At 44.9% G+C, this 10,493-nt stretch overlaps 2 protein-coding genes across 2 annotated transcripts in view; one reads left to right on the forward strand and one right to left on the reverse strand.

The window, feature by feature from the left end:
* The window catches only part of LOC119389165 (von Hippel-Lindau disease tumor suppressor-like), a 62,642-nt gene extending 60,807 nt beyond the window's left edge, over positions 1-1,835 (reverse strand). Inside the window, 1 exon segment of the mRNA XM_049412038.1 lies at positions 1,638-1,835. Coding sequence (XP_049267995.1) covers positions 1,638-1,671 — 34 coding nt within the window. The 5' untranslated portion in view covers positions 1,672-1,835.
* LOC119389019 (uncharacterized) lies at positions 1,670-7,152 on the forward strand. Its single transcript, XM_037656317.1, has 6 exons — positions 1,670-1,739; positions 3,196-3,412; positions 3,955-4,066; positions 4,403-4,466; positions 4,670-4,968; positions 6,937-7,152. Exons 1-6 carry the CDS (start codon positions 1,670-1,672, stop codon positions 7,150-7,152), a joined length of 978 nt encoding a protein of 325 aa, XP_037512245.1.
* Positions 7,153-10,493: the final 3,341 nt, after the last annotated feature.

Consider the following 10,493-nt stretch of genomic DNA (forward strand, 5'->3'; position numbering starts at 1 on the left):
GACTGGCTATTACAAGAAAAAAAAAGGGGGGGGGGGGTGGGGGGGCATACTTTAATCTCTGACTCAGAAGCATGGCTGAGATGGCTGAATACCTTTGACTGGTTCGACGTTCGATATATATGGACTTACCGATTTGCATCTCATTCAGATTCAGAATGTCTGCAATGTGGAGGTCTTGCTAAATTTTAGGATGGCTATGCCTGCTTCTCAAGGCTGCCCACGAGATTCCCACACGTTTTATTGAAGCAGCCTAGTGCTCTCGCATGGATGAGGGTGATACTTAATTGAGTCCAGCAAAAAATGATTTGCCACCGCTATCGATGGTCGTCTCATGGCTTGAATATATACAGATATAATGACTAAGGAATGCGTGAATACGGTGTCTAACTACAGGAGAATGAGGTGCTGGTTTGATGCTTCATTAACCTCTTAACCATTTTGTTTTTCGAGAGTTCTTCCGTCTTAAAAAGTTCTTTTTTTTTTAAATTTGATATTCAACATCTTGCTTCTAAAAGGTATGTATTGATTGACAAAAAAAATTGCTGCATATGTTAAGTCAAATTAGCATAACGAAGTAGCATAATGATGGTGCCATCTGAGCAGTCTTCCTCATCTGATGAATGGCTAATCCCGATCTCATCATCACTACTGCTCTAGCTTCCAGAATCAAAGCAAACTTCGGTATCTTAATAATTGTCACATGAAGAGCTGGACGATGACGAATTCCACGATGACGCACAAGCAACACACTCGTTGCCTTCACTGGACGCAATTTGCTAAACACAAGTTGCGAAGAAATGCGAAATGGCGGTTAAAGTAAAAGAAATTGCCAAGCAAGGGCTGCCATTTGTGAAGCGACACACAAACTAGCTTGGAAACGAGTGAGTCTCATTCAAAACGCTCATGGGGAGATATTATCTCAAGCAACAATCCACACTCGTCCCAAAAGATTTGGGAAGTTTGGCAAGGATGAGCTGTGCTCATCCAAAATGGTTAAGGAGTTAAAGATGTCCTGTTTAGCTTTCATCAAAATAACTGTGGGGTTTAGGGATAAGAAGACGAAATGATGCCTATCCTTTTTTCTTGCTGATTAACAGCGATGCTAATAAAAGGGGGTGAAATGTTCAGTGCTGCTCGCCACATTGCGGGGGTCCTTGGCATTATCGGGAGCTTTCCATGGTACCTTTGGTCCACGACTGTGTGCGTGTGCATGTAGCACACATACACACACACAGGGGTCACGCTAAAACTTAACGGAAAAGTTGTTACGTTACAAAAACAGATTTACAATGCCCAAATGGTGCACCACGGCGCCTGAACAAGTACTGCAACTGTTCTGTTGTGCCTAACTCGATGTTCTATGAAACATACAGGTATTGCAATCACAACCACTTGACTATAAAAAAGATACAAGGTAATTTTTTTCTTGCTGTTTTCCGTGTTTGTTAACACCGCTACTGCGTTACTGTGAATACAACTCGACAAAGTTGCGAGTTGGAACAGAGAGAGAGATAAGATTTCGTCCCGTGTTTGTGCTCAGTGGCACAACGTTACTTTAAGCACGCAGTTTGGCTAACGCAGCCTCTGGTGTATCAAATCGATCGCCACCACCAAAGGAAGCGAAACGAAGCACGTACTGTATTGGGCGCATTGCTTCTCGTAACGACGCATGCGGCATAAGACGGACCTGGTCCACCGCAGACGCGCTAGGTTTCGGCATCGCTGGCAGAAGCTACCGAGTAGTCTCGGGTAGCCTCGCAGCCGTGGCTACAGATCAGACTGGTTACCATACTGACGATACCGTAGTGCCTATTCTGTGGTCCAGACCACAGGATAAACTCCAGCTTTATTCTGCGGACCAGACCACAAAATAAATTACGATACTCACTGCAATCGGAGCAAATTCAGCCCTGTCATACACAGTACCTGTCGAAGTATATGTGGTATATGTAAACTGGTAGCGAAACCAAACTCCATGTGTCAAGAAGCTGGAGATGAATGGATGGATGCTATGAGCGTCCCCAGGGCCCGTATTCTCAAACGATCGCAAAAGGAAAGGCGATAGTATGATAGTATCGCGTTTGGTGACGTAGAATTTGATGCGTTCAATAATAAAAAAAAAAACACTTGCCTGTGACGTCATTGTTGCAACTGGCCGTTGGTATTACGAATGTCTCACAACACAGGAGTGAGCGCACCGTGCAACCGTGCGCCCGAGTGCGGCGTGTTCGAGCGGCTTCTACGTAGCGCCAGGCTTGGCCGGCTTGGCTGTGGCTACTTGAAGTATAAGAGACGTGTTGAAAGTGCTTTCAACGTTTTTTTGTTCGATTATTTGATGCACAGTATAATATTTAAAGAATGCAACTTTGCGTGAAACGTATTTTCGTTGAGAGTTTAAAGGGGTACTGACACAAAATTTCGCGGCCGAGATCATGGAGGAAGGAAAAATAAGGAGAGGCCCTGACGCATAGAGTTTCCTACACTTACCTAGAGGGAAAAGTGGCGCTGCAAGCTGTTGGACGCTAGAGTTACTGTATATGCTATGCTACCTAAAGGTAGCATATAGTGTACTAGAATAATCTCCTAGTGACGCGTCCAGGGTGCTATCGCGGAACGATTCTATTTTTTATTCCAATGCTTTTCCGCGTGACGTCTTCGCTTGCGTCAGCGCTGGGCGGGAACGCGCAACGTTTTTTGAAATTGTCCAATCACGAGCTCTCTGTGTTGCCCGGATGTTTCTTTTTCTTTTCTTCGCCCTTTCAGGGGCCGTATAGTTATTTTATTTAATAAGAAAGCGTGTAATGAAACTAATGTCGTATGCTTAATGAACTAAAATTGTTTTACAAATGGAACACATCAAAATGGTAGGTATTTAAATCAAAGAAAACACAAGTATCTCTATATTTTGAGTCGTAGCCGTATTTGCGCCATATGTGCAGCCAAGCCGTGTCGTTCAGCGCAAAGAAAATGGCTGCCGATGTCAAAAGAACAGCTGTGTGTGTGTGGTCGCCCGTAATACGTCGCAATTAGTGCAAGGTGGGATGGTTACTGTCGGCTAAGAAGAATATTAGACTCTGCGATCTTTCCGGAAGCCGCGCAATCTGCTGAACCGAGGTGAGTAGAAACGTGTCGTGCCGTGGTGTGTGTTCTCGGCTGCATGCATCCGTCTGACGAGTTTCTTTTTTTTATCTGTAGCAACGCAACGGAGAAGAAATCCGAATGACTGTGAAGCGCTACATAGTCAACAAGATGCGATTGAGAACTCACGAAGCAGCGAGTACCGTTTGTTGGGGCACCGCCAGCGCAAAGCGTCACTTCATGAACGCGGTGCGCTGCATCGTACGTCGACAGTACTCCGTTGCTCAAGCTACCATGCCGATCTGCGAAAGCTGCTGCTGCTTCGATTTCGAAGGTAAGTGTAGCGCAAGGAGGTTTTTTTTTAAACCTTAGTGTAGCGCATTTATTATTTTGTTAGGTTAAAAATATAATACGGAAAAGAATGAGAGTGCGAAAATGAGAACGATTTTTGCAAGGTAGAACGATCAGCGTAGAGGAAGGTTCTGCCTCTTAAATTTCCTCTGCGGGATGGCTGATGTGGGAAGTCGGTTGGGAAAAAAATGTCGGCGAAAGGACCGCGCGTTTCGAAAGTTCAGAGGGACATGCTGATACAGTTCCTCGAGCAGCACCCGTACCTGGGGAGATCTTGCACGGAGGTCTCCCCGCGTATGACTGCTGCTCGAAAGAAGCAGCTGTGGCAAGAAATCGCCACGCTGCTGAATCAGCAGGGGCCCGCGGTTAAATCGCCACAACTATGGCGTAACCACTGGGCGAAGATGGTCTGCGGCGCGCGCAAGGAGCTCGCGAGATCGACAAGCGAGAGAAAGTGAGCTCTGTAATAATCTGCGCCTTCATTGTCGTTTCACGTTGTGGTTGTGTTTTCTTTTTATTTTGCAGCGCCACGGGTGGCGGCAGGGTTGGCGGCGTTGACGGCCGCGTCTTGGACATCCTTGAGAGGACCGGCGCAGTCGTCACCACCCCGCCAGAGTATTACCCCGTTCCCGACGTGGTGCGTACCTTTTCTCTCGCTAATCATGTCCGTGCCAGTCAGATAGCGATAAAAGTGGGAATTGTGATTGCCGAAATTTGTTCCATTGCCACAGTCCATACTTTTAATGCAGAATACTGTGACTTGTTATGAGAGCACAAGCATGGTACTTTAACGTGCTTACGTGATCTTGAAAGATGAATCCTTTAGCGAGATTGTGAAGATGTTCATTGTTGTCATTTTTATGCATGAAGCTTGTGCGATGGTCGGCTATACATTCGAAACTAGCTTGCTTAAACGATGCTTGTTACACCCGATACGCAGCATGTGTCATCAACGTATTATGCTCAAATGCAGGAGACTGAGGTCGAGGTGGGAACCTCCCGTGCAGCTACTAGCCGGGGGCCGAGCGACGTTGACCGTAAGGCAACCTATGTGTTTGTGCTGTGAGAACTTATGTTCTAGATATTCATGCTTTCATGACATGGAAGCATGTAGTCGTAATTATGTGTACGTGAAAATGAGGTTTCCAGGTTGAAGTTTTAGAATAGTAAAGTGGCATGTTTTCAGAGTGGTGTAACAGTAAATGAGTAATATTTCTTCTTGTTGTTTCACACACACCAGTGCAACCAATACCCCTCCAGCCACAAGTGCCGCAGCCCGGACCTTCGCAGCCGCAGCCCGGACCTTCGCAGCCGCAGCCCGGACCTTCGCAGCCGCAGCCCGGACCTTCGCAGCCGCAGCCTGGACCTTCGCAGCCGCAGCCCGGACCACAGCCTCAACCCCGCCGAAGACAGCCCAGGCAGCTGGAGGAAGCTGTGTGCCGGGCTACGGCTGAGTACGTGCGGCAGGGCCAGTGTGCTGATGCGAGGGCCGTGGCAGACCGCAAGTTCCACCACAAGATGTTGGAGCAAAACCGGCGTGTACGTATAACTACAGCATGCACATTCACGGCATAACAAGAGTAGCACAAGTTGCCAATATCGCATCAATACTGCTCATCTTGTTCGCCAGCATGACACGGAGAAAGCAGCAGGCACGGCTTGCCTGTTAAGCACGAGTGGCCAGCTAAAATTGGCCCATGGTAACACCGACATTTCCATTGGTGTTTGCAATTTTGTTGCTCAAGTGTGTAGTCACTTGTGCTAATAATTTCTCCGTGGCGACTGTACCTGTTTGCACGTGTAAGTGGTGTAGGTGAAATTGTAGTATAGAATGTATAAATTGGTAAACGACCTTAAACCTACATTTAAAGAGGTCATGAATCACATCTCGGGCATGGTGAAACAAGGCATTCTACAAACATTCACTACTGTGAACACATCAGCCACATTTTGTAGTTGTATGAGGCACGCTGAGGTTGCTAGCGAATCACGCTGTTGCCATTTTTTTCGGGCGCCCTTTTTTCGTCCAGAGGCAGGTACTCACTATGTTCAGTGGCGGGTGCTTGTTATTCAACATAGAAGATATGGCATTTCCATTGGCCAGTAGCTGACTTGAATAGAGCGGTGTTTCAATCAGATGCGCTTCTGGGTGCAGTATGCCACCATGTGCCGGCGTTGCAGCATTGGAATCGCAGTGCAGGCACGTTTCTTGACGTGCATTCAAGGTCATGACGCACGATGACGTAGCTTCTGCCCTTGTGCCATCCCTCCCTGTTAATTTCTAACACTCATGGGTATGAGACGAGGGAGGAAGCGCTTAAAGCGTGCGACAGATCGCTACTTGAAGCGCAAGACAATAAACATCAGTGCTGAGGTCAATCAGTTATTACTTGAAAAGTGGTACAGTACTCCTCTAATGGTTTTATTACTTCTTGTACACCTTCGCATGATGCAATTAGTGGTATTGCTTAGGCCCTTACTTGCCTAAATGAGGCTACACAAGCAGTTCAAGAAAAGAAGGGCAAATAGCATTCTTACCCATCTTTATGGAAAGAAGGCAGCACCTACAGATGCCTGAACGTGATGTTAAATGGATTAAGTTTTCTTATTGCTTGAACTTGGGAAAATATTTTGGTGCATATGTAAAGCGCACACTACTGCCATATTTGGGAATGTCGTACGTGTTAGGTGAACCTGTTGTGCGCATGATCTATAGACTGTTGAAGATCATTCCATTATAGTGTTCTTGTCATCGTGCCGTTCTGCAGTGCTGTTTCACATCAGTGTGTAGCCATTCACTCGCTGGTCAAAACACTACTCTGTTGTTACATTGAAATGTGAGAACTTGAGAAATTGGACTGCACCTTAAACTGCGGCACCATGTATTGACATTGCACGCGTACACTTAGTTTTGGTAGTGCTCTGCACAATAACAAAATGTAGTACTTGCATCCAAACACTGAGGCGCTGAGGAAGTCAATCATTATGTTTACAAGTGCTACCACCCGCCACGGAGGTCTAGTGGGTACGTTGCTTCACTGCTTACCCACAGGTCACGGGATCAAATGCCGGACGTGGTGGCCGCTTTTTCGATGGAGGCGAAAGAAAATGCTACAGGCCCATGTACCTAGACTTAGGAGCATGTTAAAGAACCCCAGATGGTTGAAGTTTGCGGAGTCCTCCACTAAGGCATCTCCCATAGTGATGTCATGGTTTTGGGACAAAAAACACTAACATTTGTTATTACGAGTGCCACCACTAAGCGGTGCACTTGCTTATTCATGTTCACGTCACGTATGTTTATGCTAGCAATCTGTGGGCCTAATGTGTTGATGTTGTGAAACAAACAAGCATAGATGGTCACAGCGATTGTTATGCATGTTGTTTGGTGCAATCAAAGTCAATAATAGTATGCACTGAAAATACTACTATTCAGGAACAATTCAATTATAATCTGAGGCCTTGGTACCATCTTCTTGTAAATACATGAATTTTTTTCTCAACCAGCATCACGAGGCCCAGATGGCCAGCCAAGAACGGCTGGAAAACCAGCTCTGCCGCCTGACCGAAGAGGTGGGCCGGCTGCGCCACGTTCAGCAGCAGCGCCTCGACCAAGAGCGCAGGGCGAATGACTGTACTCAGCGCCTGCTGCAGCAACTTTTGGAGGCCCTGGCCGGTGGGGCTGCACTAGTCACTCGCCCACCTCAGCCTCCTAGCGCCTAAATTTATTGATATATACTGAGTATGCACAGCGCAATGAAACGAAGGCAAGAGAAACACACAAACGACATAGACTGGCACTGACTTCCAACTGAATTATTGAAAAGCATGAAGCCCGCTTTTACGCATGTGCACATCTTATCAGCAACTGAAACGAGTCATGGGTGAGCATCCATCTCTCTGTCACTTAGATACACGCTTGGCGTAATTACACACTTGATACCGGATTTCCTAATGTGGGCTGCCTCGAAGTGCATTTACACTTGTTGCAGTGATATGCAAGATGTCCGCCTGAATTGTTTTTTTACAAAAAAAAAATACTCTTGTGCTCTGATGTTGAAACGTAGCCCGCCGGCCCAATGTACTCTTTTCCACAGCTGAGTGGCATCTTGTATAGCACGTGAGGCACACAGTCGGTGTAACGATGAGCATGCTTCTTCGTGCAGGATTTTTTCTATTCTTTGGTGAGCATAGGGCAAACCTGACCTAACTTACAAGGCGCAGAAAACACCACTTTGACGTCATACCTTTGGGTGATCTTCTTAAGATTGCGATGTGGTGTGAAAGTGGTGTTTTCTGCGCCTTGTAAGTTAGGTCAGATTTGCCCTATGCTCACCAAAGAATAGAAAAATCCTGCACGAAGAAGCATGCTCATCGTTACACCGACTGTGTGCCTCACGTGCTATACAAGATGCCACTCAGCTGTGGAAAAGAGTACATTGGGCCGGCGGGCTACGTTTCAACATCAGAGCACAAGAGTATTTTTTTTTTGTAAAAAAACAATTCAGGCGGACATCTTGCATATCACTGCAACAAGTGTAAATGCACTTCGAGGCAGCCCACATTAGGAAATCCGGTATCAAGTGTGTAATTACGCCAAGCGTGTATCTAAGTGACAGAGAGATGGATGCTCACCCATGACTCGTTTCAGTTGCTGATAAGATGTGCACATGCGTAAAAGCGGGCTTCATGCTTTTCAATAATTCAGTTGGAAGTCAGTGCCAGTCTATGTCGTTTGTGTGTTTCTCTTGCCTTCGTTTCATTGCGCTGTACATACTCAGTATATTCAACACATGTACCAACCATCAACGGATCCTTCTAGCATAAATTTTACGGAGGAAGGAATTTTTGTCACTTTTTTTTTCTTGGAACACTTGCCCATCTACCACTGATGGTATGAAGCCCCAGTATCTGTAACATACAACAGTTCTTTATGTCACCATTTCATTAAGGCACAACTGCAACATTTTAGTACAGTAGACTCTCAATAAACGAAAATCTCTTAAATGAAACTGCTGCTTAAATGGAACAGCTGCCTCTAACATGATTGGTTTTGTGCTTGAATTCTGCACCCCTTTTCATCTCTCAGTAAACGAAACTCCTGTTAAATGAAACATATTTTCCTGGTCCCTTCAGCTTTCGTTTAACAGGAGTCTACTGTAATGCCCAGCAGGAGTGTCCAAACTGCAATGCTGTACCACCAGCTGACAGTGGACGGCAAATTGAAAGGTGTCTCATTGTTCTAATTCTACATTACTTATGATGCCTCATGGCAAGTCTTTTGCATTTTAATCCTGTCTCACGAAATGGCAACATTGCTTTCTTCAGTGCAATGTCTTCATAGGCTAAATGTGTAAGAAGCGTCGCACACACAAAAAAAATCTTGTGACAAAAATTCCTTCCTTGTGTTCCTTCCCTGCATTCATCTAGTCTCATCTATGTAATGTGTTGAGGCAGGAAAGTGAGATTGTTTTTTATATTTTGTTCATTCTGTGTAGTTTGACGACTTCATAGCTTGTCCCTTGCGTCACATTAACTCGGCACATGGTGAATGCATGTTTCCTTTGTTTTCATTGTATGTTTTTATTTTTTGATTAACACAATGTTATGGGAGTTGCACATGCCTTCTCTTTTACTGTGACATGTGTATTTTTGGATACAGGCTGTGATCCCTTTAGTGTTTTTTTTGTGGTTCACTTTGAATGTAGCCTTTATGTGCAATATTGCTCATTTATAAAAAATGTGCACTCGGTGCTTACTTTTGCATGTGGAGGCGCAATCATTCCTGCCAGTAAACAATAGTTTGTATGCATTTAAATACCAATTAAGGTGACTTCCAGATGAGCAACTTTCATGAAAATATGTACCTTACTACTGACTCCTGGCAATACACAATAGACTTAAAAAACATTGTTTGACGTTGTGTGATATCAACAAAGCATACCTTTGCACTTTGTCTTCGGGAGGGAAGTCATGGCAATGTGATATGCTGTATGCTTCCCTGCATTGCAGGAATGCGATGTTTCGAGTACTTTTACTGTTTGACGTAGGAGATACAGCCGTGACCACATACTGGTGGTAGGACACTGTTACGTAAAGTCAACTTAACAGTGTTTTTTTTAATGGATTACTGTCAATTACTCATGTAGTGTGATGCATGTAAACATTTGGATGTTTTTTTTTTTGTGTGCTCTGTCATCAGCTGCATGAAAGGAACAACCAGTGAAACGTTATCTGCCATTAGTGGTGCATTATTACAAGCAAACGCGGTTCATGGTATCGTGTTCTAAGCTACTGTTCTTACAAGATGTACCATACTGTGTGACATCCAATGCAGTTTCCATACAGTAGTTACATTATTGTATAAACAGAATGTGTTGCTTGAATGAATTGTTCGAGGAAAAAAAGGAATGAATATTTATGCAAGAAATAAAACATCAACTTTGAGGGCTTTTATTTGCGCATATGATGCTGGCTTGCATTGTACAAACTGTGCAGACACATTACACAGCTCTTTTTACAAGCACGGACAGGTTGTGTGCATTCATCAACAGTGAAATATTTCCTTTTGTCACGCGATTAGGGTGCACGTACCGGGGTTCCTCGTTTGCAGGGTTTGTACGGGAAGTATTGGAAGCAGCACAAGCATCAAAACGAAATTTAATATCTGGACACACCCTGTGTACATGCTATGACTGCTACTACACTTTGCATCTTGTACTTGTGCTGTAACTAGAAAATTCCAAGTTACTGAGTACCGTTCTTCCAGTACAGGCACTTACGTTCACGTTATGCTCATTGGTAATTTCCCTTTTCTGCATATGACTGCACTTCAAGTGAGGCATGTTCTCTGGCATGGCAGATAATGAATTTCAACAGCATTTCTGTCTCTTGAACACTGTGCGATGGTTGTGTGGTCAACTGACATAGGAACTGGAAGTGGAGTGAACGACGACACTTCTAAAGGAGCGGAAGGTGTTGTGTGCGTTGCATTTTTGTGCGATCGGAGGCTTCATTGCTTCCATAGGGAGTGAAAAGACAAACAGGAATGGATGTCAATGAGC

Source organism: Rhipicephalus sanguineus, chromosome 1 (assembly GCF_013339695.2).
Source record: "Rhipicephalus sanguineus isolate Rsan-2018 chromosome 1, BIME_Rsan_1.4, whole genome shotgun sequence".
Classification (NCBI taxonomy): Eukaryota; Metazoa; Arthropoda; class Arachnida; order Ixodida; family Ixodidae; genus Rhipicephalus; species Rhipicephalus sanguineus.